Below are 19,931 nucleotides of genomic sequence, written 5' to 3' on the forward strand. Positions count from 1 at the left end.
GCAATGAGAGTCAGTTTTGCAGGACGCTAAAATGTCAAAATGTTCCCATTTATGTTGTGACCAGTGGGTGGTTTTCACATAATCAGTAATATCTGATGAATGACCACTTTTAGCGCCTGTCATTTTACGATATATATAGTTTTCAAAAAATTGGAACGGTCACTTTTGACAATGTATGTAGACTAGCATACGAAGAAAACTATATATTTACAGAACGGCAATAGTGCGAAAACGTTTGAGTTTTATACTTAGTAGCGCTCGCGCAAGATCGTGCCATGTGATACATTTTGGCCAATGGCGATAAAGTGGTGAATTATAAAGGCTAATAGTGTTCGACAGCCCAGTCAGTGAGTTTGTTAGTTACAGTAGCAAAGACAATAAACATCATTTTAGATAGGAATCAACCAAACATGACGACTTCATCAATCATCAGTTGTCCCACAAAGCAAGGACGCATACGGATAACCTTCGAGCATGCTATCGCTACATCAAGACTTGAAATACTGTTCTCTGTAAAAAGTAACACTGTGCAGCACCTCGATCTAGGTAGACAAAGTACTGAAGTGGTTTTGGGGTCCTGAAATGTGAGACAAAGTAAAATGTTTCGGTATTGTTGCATTTTTTAGGTTTCAAGAAGTTTGCACCTATCGAAACGTCGTTTACTTTGTGTGACACTTTAGGGCCCAAACAGGAAGTATACACTTGGTGTAGCCATTATATTTTACAAGGTTTAAAAATGCAACCGAAGAAAATATTGTCGACAGAAAATAAGCATTTTAATAATCTATTAAATATTTTTCTCTTTCGCAAATGATCTAATTAGGTCACAAGCCGCCAGATATCCCAGCCAAAAACGGCAGCGTGATTACTCTTAAAACATCAGACGATCATCCAAACCTGGGATATTTCTCATGATGTAATTCGTGATTCATAATTTGTTTTTAACGGTTTCACGTTAAGGTTTTGTGAAAAATGAATTGCTGTACTGGAAAATCCGTGAGTGCTTTCCGTTCTATCAAAAATTCCGAAGATGTACGAAAAGCAAACCATTCAACGGAAAATTCTGGAAACTCCGGGATAAATATCAAATGGAATGGAAATTCGGGGTAAGAAATTTCAGAAACTTTGGGCATAACAATGCGATGTTGTACTCTTTTCCAGAAATCCGGAAAAAGTTGTTCCATTCGTCATTGCTAATTTTTGCAAACTCAAACAAAACATTTTCATCGAATGGAAAGCGCCCCGAATAATTTGATTAGACTAACCATGTTTTTGAAAAGTAAAAGAAACTTTTTGGATCTGCTTTGTTAGTTGACCGCTTGGTTTATATACCTGGCCAAAAAATATCTGAAATCATTATACATTGAAATCCCAAGCTTTGTTTTGTGAGCTGTAGATAATTTGAGATATTTCCAGTCTCGACATGTCGAGCTTGATCGCATTTTTCGGTTTCGATCGCATTTCCGACTACTACGTACTGAAGAGGTAGGTAATGTTGCCCAAAATTTTTTTTGCAATCGGGAATAGTTTCGCTAAATTCTGCAAGGCTACGATTCTTTACCGATCTTATGCAAATTAGGCGACAGTGACATTCACCTGGGAGTTCAAAACTTTGAGTTTGCTTTTCAAGTTCTTTCCAACCGGAGTCAGACATTGACTGTGACAGGTAAAATTGTAAGCAGAAAAATTATTATATAAGGACATTTTAAATGTGCACTGGATAGAATTGTTGCATTAAAAACAGACTGAAAATCGAGACGTAGCAATTTTTTTAAAAAGAAAGTCTATAAAAATAGGCAATCCATCTTGTCTTATTAACTACGTATGAGCTACTCTTGGAAGGGCATGTAAGAGATCACAAAAATAACTTCACTCACTATAAATATAGGCCGAGAAATTTGTTTTGTTCATTCACATATATAACCATTTGATCGGAGAAAGTACAGAATTAAGACATCTGAATTTTATCTTGTTTTCAAGTAAGGGCTTATCGCTAGAACACCACTGTGTACCAAAGACGGATTTCAAACTGAGAGTGATCAACAGACGCAAGGTCACACAAGGTAAATGAAGATACATCTACCATTTTTTGGTTAAAGAAATCGCACATAGAAGTCGAGATTAAATACACTATTTTCCTTAGTATAAATCTACTACTTTCAATTTCTTTTCTCGAATCGATTCAACTAGTAAATTATCTAAATCATCTTCACAGACGCATCGAAAACGCAAAGAAGCGGCCGCCATTTTTTTAACAACCGCACCCTGCTAGGCTACTCATTACCAAACCATTTTATGGGAATGGCTTAATTATAACTACACCATCAGAAAATTTATTCACTGCAGAAAAACTCAAAAGTTTTGTGCTGTTTTTGTTTGTTTGCTTTTTATTTAAAAAATAAAGACGAAGTATTTAAGCTATCAGAGAACCATCAGTTTTGCGGTATATACACTCCCGTGTAATCTGTTTGAAGTACGAAGCCGGTCTGTGATTAGAGAGATAGAGAGAACGTTGACAGTGTAACCTAAACAAAAAACTAAAACATTGCCGTTTCATTTCTGAAAAAATGAAGTAAAGAGGATATCCGTTCTGCGAGTCTAGCCAAAAATGAATAAAAACAAAGCTATTACGAGTGACTGCGAAGATTTTCAGCCTCCAGAAACTAATATTTATTCATTACATTACGGAAGTCTTGTTTGATCTACTTAAATTTGAATGCAAACTATTTCTCCGTTGGCAGGAAGTTGACGAAACAAAGCACAAATACCAGAGAAGGCGATTCACATTAACATATTCCTATATGGAAGCCTCGAGGAAGTGTAGCTTCGTTTTCCTACCAACACGTAGGTTTCCGATCATTTCTTATTTTCGTACTTTCTTTTTCTCGTAGTCAGCTCATTTCAGTTTGCCGTGACACTAAAACGTGAATAATGTTTACCGACGATCGTCTTTCATTTTCTATTACAGTTTTGACAGCCTTGGTCATTATGTGCTTGGCGGCTCTACCCCTACAGATGGCAATGATAATGAGTGGTGAGTCAAGATAACATGCCTAAGAATTGACTGTGGTTGAATTGAAAATCATTTAATACACACTGATCTTATTCCTGATTACAAATTAGTTTGATTTCAAATTATAACCCCTGGTCGTCTCTGTAGGTCTACTTTAATACAATTTCGAATGTACGGATATAGGTAATCGTATGAATGCGAATATAGAATTAAGGATTCACACTACGAATGAGATTTGAAATTCTCTCAAAATCGAGAGAGAGCGCAATTTGAAATATTTATTCAAATATTACGAGTATAGTGTAAATCCTTAATTGCTTGAGCTGTCATATGATTACTCATCGAGAAAATTCCGAACGCGCGTACATTGCAAATTTAACATCTGATTAAACAAAAGCTGGTCTGCTCTCAGCTACTCACAAGAAAGTAATTTTCTCAGTCATATAATAAATGAAATGATTAATTCAATGTTAAAATCTTAGCTATATAATGTACAAAGAGATATTAATACTGCTATAGCTAATGGTCAGAGTCCATGAGAAAAACATCACTTCAGGTAGCGTGACAGACCAAGACAGAACTGCTTTATAAATAGCGGTCAGGAACATAACAGAATCGCGTCCGAAATATCGTCACTTAGACCTGATATTGCGTGACTAAGTGTTTCATCATCGTCTTAAACTACGTTACCCCTCCTTATAACTTTCTGGATTGTGTCCCTATAGGAGCTAAAGAGGAGTGTGCGGTGGAAAACATGATCCATATTTATTTAATCGTGGCGGTGGCAACTGGTCTCTTTGCCAAACGCTGTTCCTGTGGCACACGATATCAGTGCAAGAACCAAGGAGAGGAAAAGAGCGTAAACCCACTAAAGGCAGTAGAGCAACATTTTCTCTTTGCTTGGTTCATCTGCGGAAAGATGTGGATTTACGAAAAACTAAAAACCGAACTACTACGATCCAGACTCTGATGGTAATGACTACTGTAATAAGACGTTGTACCTGTTTACATTCAGAGTTACCAACTCTTGCTGCATTATATTCGGTCTGGTGCAGATCAAGCTAGATCTGAGTTTGTATAGCTAGAAATTGCGCGGCTACGTACCACGTTTCGCAGCGATATTGTATCACCTGATGTTCTTAGAGCGTCATCGAATTTTTAAACTGTTAGAAAACTGTCATCAAATAAGCCTACACTTTAGGCAACGCAGTATCCACGAATTGCTTTCTTATCCTGTAAATAGTTATTATTCTGTGATACTTTATTTTTAACTGTAAATAGGTTTATATTTTGTACATATTTTTTAATTTCTCTTTTATTTATTTATTTATTTATTTATTCATTTATTTATTTATTCATTCATTCACTCATTTATTTATTTATTTTTGTGACATATCCGTAAAGTAGCTGGCGAAGATTTTTTTAAACTAAACCATATAGCTAAGCGTATGTTTCACGTTAAATAAAATACTGTATTGTTCTGTATTTCATTGTGTTGTATCATTGTATTGCATGAAATATCATGTCAGTGACATTGTATGAAGTGTCGAGAAATGAACAACACAAACCAATGAGAGCCTGAAGGAAAGAGATGCCCTATTTAATTTACTTACGAGAATGATTGTTAAATAGTGAGTAAGCGAAACAATTGTTCGCCAGTATCGCACCCAGCTTTGACTTGTTGGAATGGGGAGTGGGGGTTTCTCCTAGAAGTTTTTGGTGGGGGCTCGAACTTTGAAACCGTACTCTATTTCAGATCAAAATCTGTGATTTCAGACCTGAGCAAAAAATCTTCACCCCATTTCAGACCTCTAAAATTAGTACGCAGCCCTCATATATGATCGCAGGCAACCTAGAAATGGTTTACATTTGCGTAAAAATTTAGAAAGACAGCAAATTTTCTAATGCTGATGCTGGATTTTTTGTTTTTTTGTTTTGTTTTTTTTATTGTAAACAAAATACCCATTGCCAGGTCAGAGGGAAAAGCATACCCTTTTTCAGACGAAAATCTCTTACATCCCTTGTAAGACAGTATCCCCTTCCCCCCTCCCCTAGGATTGAATGCAATTTTTCAGAGTTCAGCATTAGCGAGCGCGGTACTTTTGTTCAATTTACTCCTTGAGAGACTGCTCAAGCGACATTGTTCTCAAGTCTCGACACTCGACATAATCAAGTTTCCAGACTCCAAATCAGCAAGTGACTGATAACTTCAAGTTTTTCTTAGCAATACTCTATGGTCATAAGTGAAATTTTATTTAGTAGACGTGAACCCTTGGGCTAAAAAAGCGACATTGAGCCTCTCCTTCATCTGTAATCGAAACACGGCGTTCTCATTTGCATGCGTATGCAAATATGCATGTGGAAGATACTACGTTTGATATCATACTTAAATGATTGTTTGCTGAGCTAATATTTCACATGTCGGAAATATGAAGTTCACTAAGGTAATATCTCATAAGAGAAGTGAAGAGAAATATCAAAATATAGCACAGTACACTACATAACACTTCAATTTGAAATACGTCAAGCAGGTCGCTGACACGAAAATAAAGCAAATCATCAACAGGACGGTATTGTCTACATCAAGAATCAATCTCTCTGGACAAACGCCGAACAAAATCTGTGACCATTAGAAAGGAGAATTTATATTTTAAGAATAGGGCTGAAAAGGAAAAAAAAATTGGGAAAATAGGATTATAAGGTCACGGAACACCACGGCTTCATTAGCGTTTTTATTTATTCTTTTTTTTTGGGGGGGGGGGGGTGGGGACGAGACGTTATGTATGAATAGGGGCAATTAATAATTTGTCATATGTCAGATAAACACACAGTAAAAATACTGCATTACTAATTACGGGTGTCGTGAATATTTAGCTTTGCCCTTTACTAAACACGATATTCATTCGCGTTGTTGATTTGTACTTTGAATATCGCACAAGAAGAGCTTTGGTTAAATATTTAAAGTTACAAAGAGATCGTGGGCACTATAGTCAGAACATTTCACCCAGGTTAGTGTTGTTGCTATAAATCCACCGAACCTCATTTCAAACAATTATCAGCTTTTAAACAATTGTATTATATATGCTGTTATTCTATTTGTTCCTTTGGGGTTACGGGTACAATCTAAGATACTTGGCTCACGTCGGTGAATACGTCCCCTCTTTCGCGTAAACATCTAGCGACACACTTTCTTTCACCAACGGGTCGAACTTTAACGAACTCATGAAATTTTTCCGTTGCATTCCTAGACTCAAAATGTTACTTTAATCCACAACGTTCGAATTTATGATTTAATTGCTCGCTAAAACGTGGTAAGCTACTTTATAACGCTGAACTGTTCGTTATTAACCATATATGATACAATTATATGAAGATGGGCCATTTCACTCAAACGGAACTATGGAATAGACCTTTGCATAAATCGCGCCTACATTTGGATAACAATACTTACACATTCTAAGCCTCACATTCGAGTGAAAAGTATTTTGTCTGGAAACATAAGTACGAGGCTAAGGTGTACAAAGTATTGCTATTCAAACTCAGACACCATTTATGCAAATGGTCTATTATCGCATTGCCTGTTATCAGTAGTTTATCGCAGAGCTCTGATGCAAGGCAAAATTCCGATATAGCAACTTGTGTGTCAATGTTATTTCCGCACATAATAACAGAACTTTTCTGTAACTTCCAGTCATGTTAAATGGCACCACGTTTTCATATTAGATCATGTTAGGTGATTAAATATCCTGGTACCCCGGGACTTGAAAAGAAAAAAAAAAAAACACCTTCGAACAGGTGCCTTCAACTTCCACTCATGATGATAAAGGTGACAAAATTTTCACATGCAAAACTATGTATTTAATACCACTAAAACACAGTCCTTCTTTTTGAGCAACAATGTTACGATAAAGAATATGGCGGCGTCTCGAATAGCCTGCGAGCAGCTCTTATGCGTTGCGTCATGAGCAAAGTCGCGAGGGATAGGTCGGCGAGCGAAGCAAGTCGCTTCGTTCGCCGACGGCTTTGCTCGTGCCTCAACGATGAGAGCCTGCTCGCAGGCTATATCTGGAATATTTTCTACTCTTACCATAATTTCTGGGCAACTTGTTCATACTCTCACCCATTCCTCCCATTCCCCACCCCAATAACAATCAATGATCCCAAATTCTTATCCTGGTATACCCAGAGCTTGTTAATTTTTCTATTTGATCGATTCATTGCATACATAGCCGCACAATGAACAAATTGATGCCGAAGATAAAGAGCACCGTTAACGACCTGCAGAGGGCTTACATGGGCAAAAAAGAAATGTTTTTGCACAAACAACTTTTGCACAAACCCACACACTGATCGAAAAGAATAGAGGACGTAGTTTCATAAGCTATTCTGAAATCCGAGGGTAAATAAAGTGATGTATGTATGTATATGTATGTATGTATCATCGCAGTCTCGCAAATGTCGAGGAAGTTAAAGTTTTGAGCATCTACTAGCTCATTCATCACATTGCAAAAGACTTAATCCACTCAAAGTTTTATGCGCATTTTTATTTCTATGTTGACAGGAAGTTGATCAAACACTTGAACACAACAACAAGCAAAGAATGTTGGAAGCCTTAACTGCAACTGCCTCGCTTTCCTCGGCAACACGTAGGATATACCAGCATTACAATTTTTTCGTTTCAGTTTGCCGTAACAATAAATATCATCTTTCATTTTCTTTTAAAGCCTTGACTGCCTTAGTCATTTTATGTTTGGCGGCCTTTCCCCTCCAAATTTCGATGATAGCAATTGGTGAGTGTAAACAAACTTAGGAATTAATTCATTGTATTTGCTTTGAAAATGATTCAATATACATACATCGACAGATAGATACCTGGCAGATGGAGTGAACGCCATATTTTTAGCTCAGGGGTAGGGGACTCCCATATAAAAAGGACAGGGGTGCTCGCCGTACTTTTTGGGGGTTTAAAAAAAGCGGTTTGAGTACCTCTTGGGGTGTTCAGCCTCAAAAGGTCCACAGTGGAAGCTTTCGCAGTACCTTTTAGAGCACTGTACGGGTCCGCAAATGATCCCAGGACCGCAAATGATCCCCAAATTGGACCGCAAATGATCCCGGACCGGAAATGATCCCCATATTGGACCGCAAATGATCCCGATCAAAAAATAAGGAATTGCATGGATTTATATCAGAGGAAGGTGAGAACATGTACACAAACAATGAACTAAAAACATATTTTACCATTTTACAAAAAAATATTCCACAGTTGCTGTTTTGTTCTTCGAAGGGTACAGATCGTTTTCGCTGTCACGCAATAAAGAATAATAATAAATCGAAAACCAGCCAATGGAAAAAGCTAAGAAATTGTAATGTAAGCTATAGAAGATAACTATATAAGGCACTTCTCCAAGTTTTAAGCCTGTGCGTTTCCCCAAACTTCAGATATTCGTCGTAAATGTTTCCCAGAAATTTACACTGCCCAGTAAGAAAACGCCATGTTGGTGTACATCTGTGGTACACCAATATGGCGGACGGAATATAGTTTAAAATCTGGAACTTATTTTGGCTTTCTAGGCGACTGATTATCAGTACTAAACAAACAAGCAATAACATAAGCCCTTTTTCTAATGCTCTAACTTCTAAAAAGGCTCAAAATCATGAGATAAATATATATTTTTCAACAAACTCGATCGTAGCCTTGTGTCACGCAACCTCCATAACCCTGAAATTCAATATGCTCTGGTTTCCAAACAAAGCACGCTAATTGTAAACAGATATAGGTATACCGCCTCTTATGCCTGATGAGGATAAAAACACGTCACGTGAAGACGATCTATTGAATTAGAAGTCTTAGAAAAATACATACTTGTAAACATTCTCGAAATCCCGGTGTCGATAGTATCAAACATCTATCAAACAGCTAATTGTCAAACGAAGTGCAAGCCTTGGCCTTGCGTGGTCATGCAGCTGAAGTTCATATTTATAGCTTGGAATTTTGGCTTCTTAGAATTCTCAAGTAGTCATTTCCGAGGAATTAAAGCCAAAATACGACCAAGGAAAAATCACAAAACAAATTTGTTGAAATTTCTAGTGCTACACACTGGGACCACTACCCGGGGACCACTAGGTGTTTTACAAACTAATGAAGCGTTGTAGCCGGCGTTGTAGGCTTGTAGGTCTACTCAGGTGCAGCGTCTTCATTAATAGTTGCTTCATGGTTAGATTTTAGTTTAAAACTTTAGACGAGTGGCGTTGATGGCTGATAAAATGTGATTTAACTATAACACCGAATCATCAATGTTTAACAAAGGAGGATATGTAGCGTATGTTGCATTGATCATAATTTTACTGAGAATTGCAAAGAAATGCAAGCCAAGTCGTGTTTTGATGATTGAGTGGTGATATTCATAACATCGTAGTTAGCGACAAAATTTAGTCGAAAGTATGAAAAAAAGCAAGTTACAAGCCATTATAATTATAAGGTGGCTTTAATGAAAACATCGGTATTCACGTACGCCAATCCCCTATTTACACCATCCCACCATCCATGCCATTACTTATTTTTTTAACGGGATCATTTGCGGTCCAATATGGGGATCATTTGCGGTCCGGGATCATTTGCGGTCCGGGATCATTTGCGGTCCTGGGATCATTTGCGGACCCGTACAGTACTGAGCAAAGGAGAGGTTTGACAATCAACTGATTTTTAATTCTCTCTCATTTACACCGGGGTTTCACAACTCATCAATAAAAGAGTGCGCATTCAGTTCATGTGTTGGTTTAGAATTGGTGCCTCTTAGGGGTGAAAAATTTAAAGCCACACTCGCAACACAGGATCTTGGTACCTCATTAGGTTTTTTTTTTTCAAAATTTCCGATGAGCAGCCCTCTCCTTTTAATGTGGCATCCCCCCCCCCCGGATTTCCCTGTGGTTGGCAAATCAGCCGAGTCTTCTCGGGCTTTTTATTATAATAAGATTGCACACGTGTGTGAAATGAAATAATTAAACCTACGCTATATTCCTAGCTACATAATGGACAAAGGAGAAATTTAGGGAATGCTTGCATTGGCCAGAGCTACTCTGCGATAAATTCATGAAACAAAATCAACTAAGCTATCTTGACAGAGCAGATCACCAGAAACGGTGTGCCTTAGACTTGATATTATGCGACAAAGCGTGCATAATTATTTAAAACTGTAACATCCATCATTTTATTGATAACGCACTGGATTGTGTCTTTGTAGGAGCTAAATATAAAGACGAGTGCCCAGTGGAACCATCGATCCCGATTTACTTGATTGTGGCTGGAGCGGGTGGTCTTGTCGCCAACTGCTGTTCCTACGGCACACGATATCAGGAAGGAGCCGAAGGAGAGGAAAGATGTGTAAACGCAATACTGCAGCTAGTGGTGCAACCTTTCATCTTCGCTTGTTTCGTCTACGGAAACGTGTCGATTTATAGAAACTGCCAGCCGAACTACGCAGATCCAGAGAGCGCTTACTACTGTAACAAGACGTTGTACCTGTTTGCATTCTGGGCTACCAACTCTTACTACATTATATTTGTTCTGGTGCTGACCCGCGTCTGTGTTGTCGGCTTCATCACGGTTAGGATGATTTGCTTCGCAAGAAAAGAATAACATTATAGTTCTTTTTTTAAAGAAAAGTTTTCTTAATATATGTGGCTGACTAATAATATGTAGCTGACAAATGATTCATTTACATTCTGCTGACACTACCTATAACGAAAAATATCTTGTAGAATTGAATGTTTTTAAAATAAGAATTTTAAGGTGAATTATATTGGCTATTAGTATAAATCTACTAGCGTTCTATCACGAATGCCATTCTCTGATTGGCCACGCTACTCACTATCTATTCTGCGATAGATAGCGAGTAGCGTAGCAGTGTGCCCTTGTTGACAAAATGACGGCCGCTTCTTGGCGTTTTCGAAGTGTCTGTGAAGAGGATTTAGTTTAAGTTTTGAACGACTAGTAGATTTATACTAAAACAATTAGATTATTCGCTCTCGATTTCTATGCGTGATAGTAATCTTGAGCTCATAATTTAATTGTTTAATAGTGTACGACGGTTCAGCGAAAAAGGTTGCAACTGCATTAGCCGGAGACAGTAAACAGCACTTCAGATAAGAATCAAACATGACGACTTCTTCTTTATAAAATAACTGAGCGATTACACGCTCTCTCATTGGTCGATAGGTGTGTTTAGATGAGAGTATGTCAACACGGTTATGACGTTTTAGATTTGCGCGTATTTTTGAGAAATATTTTTTAAAAGCAATAGATGACTTTTTTCCGTGCCATCTATAGCCTTATCTAAATACTCGGGAGGTTGGATGAATTCTCGAATTCTCCCAGTTCTCCTAGCCTCGTGTTTAGATGAGGCTCTGTAAACACGGAAGAAGTCCTCTGTTAATTGCTTGAGGACGTAGGTGCCCATTGTTACTCCGCGCGTAATTCATGTCGCAGTGTCACGCACGTCATACATCAAGCGCTATACAAGCTCTACATCAAGACTTGTAAGATTACTCTCTACAAAACAAAAATAACAGTGTGTAGTACCTAGGTAGACTATAGACAAAGAACTGAAGTCATTTTTGGGCCGTGATATAACTAGATGTTTTGGGTTTCAAAACACTAGTGCCAACCGAAACGTCGTTTACATTGCCGAGCACTTCAGTGCCCAAAAACAAACTCAGTACTTTATGTTTTCCAGTCTCCAGTTGCAAATCAGGGATATTATTGCAGCTACTGCGGAAAGTATGCATTTGATGTAGACATTTTGCAAGCTTTAGAAATGTGACTTGAAGAAGATCTTAACGGCGAAAAATAAGCACTTTAATAATCCATTTATTTGACGCAAGATAGCCCGGCCAAAATGGCCGCATGATTACTCTTGAAACATTACATGACACATTCAAAATCGGAATATTCCTCGTCATGTAATTCGCAATGATGTGATTCGTAATTTGCTTCTAACGGTCGCAAGTTCAAATTTTATGAAAAATAAATTGCTGCGTTAAAATTCCATTCAACCGAAAGTTCTGAAAAATCTGAAACGGGAAAAAATGGTGCGGACATTTCCTGGAAGGGTTTCCAGAAAATCCGGAAATTGTTGAATTTCCGAAAAGCGAACCATTCAACCGAAAATGGGAAATTCCAGATGGAATGTCAAATGGGACGGAGGTTTCGGTAACTTTTTTTTTTTTTTTTTTGAAAATGCTACTCCATTCGCCAATGGAAATGTCCGTAAATTTAAACCAGAACTTGTCACCGAATGGAAAACACTCCGTATAATTTGAATCACACCAGCAATATTTTGGACGGCCAAAAGAAAAGCTTTGGATCTACTTTGGCAGTTGACAGCTTGGTATACATACCTTGCCAAAAATATTCCAAATTATTATACATTGAAGTTGTTTGTTTGTTTGTAGGCTGCAGATAATTGTCGATATTTTGCCATCTGTCGAGCGTGGTCGCATAGCTACGGGGGTTGTTTATCACTTGTCGAGCACGGTAACATAGCTAAAAGCGTTTTCGGTTTCGATCGCATTTCCGATTGCTACATACGGAAAATGTAGATAATGTTGGCCAACAATGTTCGCAAACAGAGATAGTTCCGGTAAATTCTGCAAAGCTACGATTGTTTTCCGATTTCGTGCAAATTAGGCTAAAGCGGTATCTTAATTATCTTATTGCTAATTCGAAAAAAGGGGCATTAAATTTTTAAATTTTACTCCATAAACGTAAATAGACTCATTTTGTTTCCAGTGATACACTATATGATTTGATATGCCGCGCAACGAGATGGGAATCAAAGATCGTTGCTCACAAAATCGGCTACACTTTTTGGATCGAATTCTGTCAGACTACTCCATCTCAGTGAACCTAACCAGTGCAGTTCTGTGACGAAACCGCGCCACAAAGGTGGGCTTTCTCTAAGAAAAAAAACTAAGCATAAACGAACCCGAGAAAACGCGCAACAACTACCTAAGTCTACAAGCATTTATTATAACAATTACACTAAAATAACATTATACTTTAAATAGGGTAACTAACAATAATACAATAAGCTAAATAATTAACCTTAATTTATTTACAAGAATATAATAAACAAGCTAAATACTTCAGTACACTTAATCTATTTACAAGAATATTCCTTAAAAAAAAAATAGGCGTTTCCGTAGTTCAGTTCAGTTCACCTTGCGTCTGAAGTCCTTGTCCATGAACTTGACCCCAACAACGTTCCACCAACACATGACACACACAACGAACCAATTCAAACTCCCGTTTATTACTCCCACCTTTCAACTTACTTCTTCCGATTACGTCTTCACGCAGTCCGGTATATTTCAACTTGACTTCTCCGATTTACTCCAGCTGTCCGGTTTACAACGGCCGACTTCGACAGAACTTTACGTTTGTCCTTCGATTGCTTCGACCAGCTATTTAGCACTCACGTTCCCCGGCAAATGGCTCTTTTTCGTGAATTTAGGAATGGTTTACTGATGGCTTCTCAGTAATGAAAATGTGCTTCCGGACGTGTTCCTGCCACTTTCTAGCCTCGCTCGTAACTACACTTCAACCTGCTTCTTCTACACACAGAAAAACCTCTCAACACGTATCACCCCAAAAAACCCTAAATATGCAAAGGCAAGGTGTTACAATCAAAGAAAGGAAAAGAAAACTATTGGTTAAGGACTAATTACAAAAGTATTGAACAGAACTGGTTACGTAATGAAAGAATACAAATCACACAATCGAGTGTTACGGAATAAATATGATTCTAAACAAGCTGTTCCTATGGGATGTAATTAAGCATTCCATGGCAAGTTCCTTAAATTATTATTAAAGTTCTAGAACCAAATTTGAAAGTGCGAAACATAACCCAGCATATTATAGCTGTTTTCTGATACACTTAAGGTGATTCCTTAGTATTGCATTGCGCATCCCTACTGCGCTCGATTTTCGCGCCATTAGCGCGCGCACATGACCGCGTGCGCGTACAGAACGTAAGAGATTTCCCTCAAAATAAGCTCGATAACGAAATAAATGCTCCTTTTCTCTTAAACGAGCACGATGACCCCCACTTTTTATTTTATAATTTCAATGACAACAATATCCTCAATAACAGAGAAAAATATTATCAGAAATCTATGGCTACTTTTTTGGCAAATGAAATAAATACTACAGAGGGAGACATAACGGGCCCAATAACGCATGTCCAAATTATGTTTCCTTCAAAGGATAAAAAGATGCAGGGTATTTGAAGACATTTTTTTCTGGGACGTAGATGAATAAACAAGCAAAGAAAGTCAAACTCTGTGTGATATAACGCGCTGCATTGAAAAATAATCGAGCTTATTTGTTGCGCATGGAGATTACCAAAATTCACCTAAATAACCGTATATGTCAGCATTGTGGCATGAAAACAAGCACGGTGACCCCCTCTTTTTACTACGTTTGTAATATCTCCTTGTCCTGTAAGAACACAATACCAAGTTTTATCGGAAATCTATGGTGGGTTCTTTTACTAGGGAATCACCTTAACGTCAATACACATGCCACTTTGACGAGAAACTACCCAGTGCATATATCTAATTAGCCGTTTTGGTGTGTAGTATCGCTGTATATTTTTACGAGTTGTGCCGTATTTTGAGTAGCCCTTAGTCAAAATACAAATAACGAGTTTGCCAGTACGGCAAACAGGTTTTCTGCTGTACAAATAACTGTACAATATCGCTGTATATTTGGACTGTTATTTGGACGGTATTCGCTGCAGTTGGACAATAAATTTATAGATCAATTTATGATTGTAAAGAGAGGGGCAAACATCAGTAACAATAAAATTCTACGGTTGGGAAAATTGGCTTCGTAACTTGTCTTTAAACATTGTTTAAAACAATTGTTTTTTATCACCCACTCTCGTGAATTCAGCTGGTTGAACAGCTAGCATAGGAAAAAAATTCAAATCGGTAAATAAATTAATCACTGTTGGCGAGCATTGATTAAAACCTTTCCTGTAACCGCCATTTTGGCACGAATCGTTATCACTCTAAACGTTGTTATATACCTGGTTGTGAGATCGATAAGTTGCAAGATTAACTTTAAAATCTATGATGCAAAACATATTAAACTTGGAAGCACCCAAGAAAAGGTGGCAAACAACTCTTTTTCCCTCAGCATCCCACGCGCGTTCTCATCAAGCGCGTAGCAAGCATTGCCGGTTTGATTTTCTTGGGACTGTGTAGTATTGCTTACCCAGGATGCCATGTCTGAAATTGATTTTTGGAGACACAATGTTCACACCCTAAATAGCAAAGTATATTGGGGGGGTTAGGTCTCTTCCTGCCAAGATTAGTTTTTCTGATGCTTCTGATTGAGCTTGTGGTGCGTTCGTCCAATTGCAATCGGAGGTTGAACTGGTGTTTCACCAAAACTGGTCGATCAGGGAGAGCGCGCAAAGTTCGACGTGGAGGCAACTTTACGCTGTGTGCCCCCCCCCCCCCCCTTAGAAGCGTTTGCAAGCCATCTATCGTGTTCTAAAGTCGTCTAGTATTCTGACAACCAGAGTGTCGCTTCCATTCTAGTTAACGGCAGCCGGAAGGTCGACCTTCAATTGCTCGCCCTCCATAGCGTTTCACATCTGACTACAGTTTCGTATTTCTTTGGATCCTAAGTGGATCCCCAGGGATCCTTAAAACCCTAGAGCGGAACTAATCGCCAAGCTTATGGATTTTAATGATTATGAACTAAACGATGTTACCTTTCAGGATTTAGGTGAGCTTTGGGACCCTCATAGTGTGGACAGGTTTGCCTCCAGTTACAACGCCAAACTACCCAGATTTAACCCTAGGTGGTCCGAAACAGTTGTCGCGTTTTGCCGGGAATGGGGATTCACTAATAATTGGTTGTCTCTCCCAGTCTATCTTATTTTTAGGGTCATAAAGCGTTTAGAGCTGTGCCACGCCAGGGGGGCCTTAATAGTCCCCCGTATGCAAGTCATCTTTCTTTTGGAATTCTTGTTTTAAAGATGGAGTCCACTGGAACAATTTTGTCATCGACTGGGTGTACCTTCCAAAGTTCCAAGGACTGTTCATCAAAGGGAAAGTGCGCAACGCCCTCTTTGGTTCCAGATCGTTAAACATCGATTTTGCAGCGCTTAGAAACGATTTCAGCCGTCCCAGGACCCCTCATCCCACTCAAGACTAGAATGCATGTCTTGGCTGTATGTTCTACTTACAATTATTAAGATATTGCTTAGTGCTCTTTTTTGTCCCCTCAGATGTTTTTGCTCTGCTTTCTGGCGAGAGCAGGTGATTCCAGGAGATGGATTTATCCTGGATCTCACAGACAGATTGATCCTCTAACGCCTACAGCACTTCCTTACAGTATCACCGTGCATTTCGCAAGTGAAAAGAGTTCGCATTCTGTAAGCTTACGGAAAATAGTTTTCCTGCTGACCCTTTTCAGGTAGGTCTTTACTTACAGCATCTCATTGAGCAGTCCCAGTCTCCCAGCGTGATTGATTCTGCCTTTCTGCGGCATTAAATGGGTCCATGAATCCATAAAATGACTGGGGTTCCCTCTCCAACCAACACTTGTGTTTTTTGAGGCTGTTAGGTCGGCATCCAATAGAATTCTTGGCACTGCTACTGTCAACCGTAAAGAGCCTGGTTCCTCACATTTGTTCCACAAAGGTGTCTGCCATGCCAGTCTGGATAACCCTGTGGATTTGCGTAATGTTACCATGTATGTTCTTTGTTTCACTGGTTTTTTCAGATTTGATGACATCAATTTCTAGAGTTAGAAGAAGTGATATTTCCTTAATGAAGACTTCACGGTAATTCAGGTGCATAAAAGTAAGAATGACCAGCTCCACAGAGGGAACGAAGAAGTTATTTCTCAGCTGCATGTCTAGCCCCACATGTCCCGTTAGTCTGGTCCGGGAGGTATTTAGATAAATTCCACATTCCTCCCAATTCACGGGACCTCATTTTCAAGCCCATTTTCAAGGGAAGAGCTTTTGCAAGTTGGTCTTCCCAGATTAGCCTATCACCTACAGCTGTATTCGGGATGGATTTCGACGGGACTTGAAAAACATTAAGGATGACCCATCTAAGTTCGGTCTTCATTCCTTGCGTTCGGGCGAGGCCACCTCGGCGGCTGATAATGGCATTAACTCCACATTTTTCAGCGCCCCGGCCGCTGGAAGTCTATTGAGGCGAAAAGCACTTGGGTAGATGACAGCACCGAGCAAAGTCGACTCACTCACAGTTTCGAAGTTTTTAACTCTTCGATGTTTTGCTTTCCTTTCTCGTGCGCCCAATACTTTGTCGCTCTATAGTGTTTGGGTTGGTTCCTGCCAGGCCCTCCCCAAATAAACTTATTTGCCAATTAGCTGTGTGTTCATTTGTTGTGAAGTAGAGACAAAATATGTTATTTCTGACGAATGAGCTTCCGAAGAAGGCCGAAATAACTATTTTGCTGGCAGAAGATAGAACGCGGCCTGGGCTCCAGGCCGGTGCATCATGGGTTGAAAGAGAGGTGTATATATGGGGAGTGTAGCACGTGATAGTCATCTAGACCTCTGAATCAACCCTGTTCAGAGCTCCGTTTAATTTTTTCATTTTAGTTTTTTAGGTATTTTTACTGCGCTATCGACAGTCTTGCCTTTGTAAAGCCTCCGTAGGAAAGGCTACCAATCGCCGGAGCATGAGCCATGGTTCCTACACAGATTTTCTGCTTTTTTCCCCAATGGGTTTTTTACGGCAGGTTTTTTCTGGCCTCCGTTCTAATCGCACTTCTATTGTTAGTGGTTGCTCAGCTCCGTTAGTATTATCCTCTTCTGTATTAGCGTTCTTTACTTGTAATTCTTCTAGTTTGCTAGCCTAAATGTTACGATATATTTGTATTTTGCCGGGGTTTTTGGTCCAAAGTAGTAGACAACTCGGCCTAACTAGCATAATATGCTTGTCTATGGGGTTTTTGTCCAACGTTGCGGTCACCTCAGGCTAACTGGCATGGTATGTTTGTGCATGGGTTGTTTTGATCCAAAGTAGTGGACACCCCAGCCTAACTGGCATGATATGTTTGTACATGGGGTTTTTTGGTCAAAGTAGTGGACACCCCAGCCTAACTGGCGTGATATATTTGTGTACGGGGATTTTCGTCCAAAGTAGTGGACACCCCAGACTAACTAGCATGATACATTTGTAGGTAGGGTTTTTTGGTCCAAAGTAGTGGACACCCCAGCCTAAATGGCGTAATATATTTGTGCACAGGGATTTTCGTCCAAAGTAGTGGACACCTCAGCCTAACTGGCATGACATGTTTGTTCGTGGGGATTTTCGTCCAAAGTTGTGGACACTCCAGCCTAACTGGCATGATGTGTTTGTAAATGGGGTTTGGTCCAAAGTTGTGGACAAACCAGGCTATCTGCTAGTTGTGTGCAAATTAATTTGCTCTGTAACCTTAAACTCATTACATTATATTTGTATACGCAGGAGATTTTGGTCCAAAGTAGTGGACACTAGCCATAATGGCAATCAGATGCATGGAAAGCTCGTTTAGTTTGCGTTATGTTTGTGCACTTCCTACGTTTGTACTTAATAAATGTGCTCAGTCGTCAAATACATATTGCATTCACATCTACTCTGAAGATGAGCTTTTGGCAAGAATTCACAAGGACAGATTGCACGAGTGGTCGATGATAGCAGTTTATACCTGTCTGATGAACAGTAGTTATTGGATGATTTATGTAGATTCTTATTCATGTAGTTGCTGTAACGTAGTTTGGGTTGGTTCTTGCCAGGCCCTTCCCAAATAAACTTATTTGCCTATTAGCTGCGCGTACATTCGTTGTGAAGTGGAGACAAAATAACATGTGTTAACAATAAAGAAGCAGTAAAGACGATTGTTCGACTTCTTTGAATAACTGAATGCAATGTGAGTGCTCTGCATTGGTGAGCGCGGTACGTTTGCCCAATTTGTTCCACGGCAGATTGGTCAAGTGACAAGCCCATTATTTCTTTCTACTCGAAATTGGGAACATTGCTCTCGACATTCGAAATGACCGGGCTTTGAAATGGGGCGACTGTTAACTTCACGGTCTTTTTCTTTTTTACGATACTCTATGGCCATAAATGAATGCTATTTTGAAGAACCCGACCCTCAGGCTAAAGAGGCAATATCGAGCCTTTACAAAACAAAAAAACGACTTCCGTCATCGAAGCACAGCGTTCTTTAATATTTGCATGCATGTGCTCACTGTGCTCGATTGTTTCACTTTTAATATTATATACGTAAGAATTGTTGCTGAGGTAATATATCACATGTTGGACTCATGCAATGCGCAAAGCTCACATTTTACAAAAAATTTGGAGAAAAATATAGAAACAATCTTTGGAGCAAACTGCACCACATATATACGGTACATGTATGCCTGAATTTAAGATATGTCAAGCACGCAAGTAACGGGAATAAAGTAAATCGTCAACAAGAGGGTATTGTTTACATCAAAAAACAAATCTCAAGCATAGGGCTAAAAAGAAAAAGAAAAAAAATCTTGAAAAAAATAGGATTACAAGCCTACAGTGTACACTGACTTCAATGTCGTTTTTTCGACTTGACATTGTGCTTGTGACTGTGGCGTTCAAAGAAAGTCAATTAGTGATTTGACGCATGCCCTATACATACACAGTAAAATTACTTTGGATACCTATTCATACCAATTAAAGGTGCCTTAAATGTCTTAATCGCTTTATTATTTGCGTCATTGGTTCTTACTTCCAATATCGCCCAAGAAGAGCTTTGCTTAAATATCTAAAGTTACAAAGAGATCGTGGGCACTGTAGGATACAAACAGTCCATCCAGATTAGTGCTGTTGTTAAAAATCCACC

The 19,931-nt window shown here is 39.0% G+C and overlaps 2 protein-coding genes across 3 annotated transcripts; both read left to right on the top strand.

Annotated features, from left to right (window-relative positions):
* Positions 1–1,948: 1,948 nt before the first annotated feature.
* LOC145484858 (uncharacterized) lies at positions 1,949–4,080 on the top strand. Its single transcript, XM_081463499.1, has 4 exons — positions 1,949–2,063; positions 2,742–2,844; positions 2,969–3,034; positions 3,739–4,080. Exons 2-4 carry the CDS (start codon positions 2,802–2,804, stop codon positions 3,981–3,983), a joined length of 354 nt encoding a protein of 117 aa, XP_081319625.1. The 5' UTR covers positions 1,949–2,063; positions 2,742–2,801; the 3' UTR covers positions 3,984–4,080.
* A 1,793-nt stretch (positions 4,081–5,873) lies between these two features.
* Positions 5,874–10,743, top strand: LOC145484826 (transmembrane protein 272-like). Of its 2 annotated transcripts, XM_081463470.1 has the most exons (3): positions 5,874–6,021; positions 7,575–7,803; positions 10,255–10,743. In XM_081463470.1, exons 2-3 carry the CDS (start codon positions 7,614–7,616, stop codon positions 10,647–10,649), a joined length of 585 nt encoding a protein of 194 aa, XP_081319596.1. In that variant the 5' UTR covers positions 5,874–6,021; positions 7,575–7,613; the 3' UTR covers positions 10,650–10,743. The 2 variants fall into 2 exon arrangements, with proteins under 2 accessions (XP_081319596.1, XP_081319595.1); XM_081463469.1 differs by lacking the exon at positions 5,874–6,021 and having other exon boundaries at positions 7,492–7,803.
* Positions 10,744–19,931: the final 9,188 nt, after the last annotated feature.

The sequence above is a fragment of the Orbicella franksi genome, chromosome 4 (genome assembly GCF_964199315.1).
Source record: "Orbicella franksi chromosome 4, jaOrbFran1.1, whole genome shotgun sequence".
Taxonomy (NCBI): domain Eukaryota; kingdom Metazoa; phylum Cnidaria; class Anthozoa; order Scleractinia; family Merulinidae; genus Orbicella; species Orbicella franksi.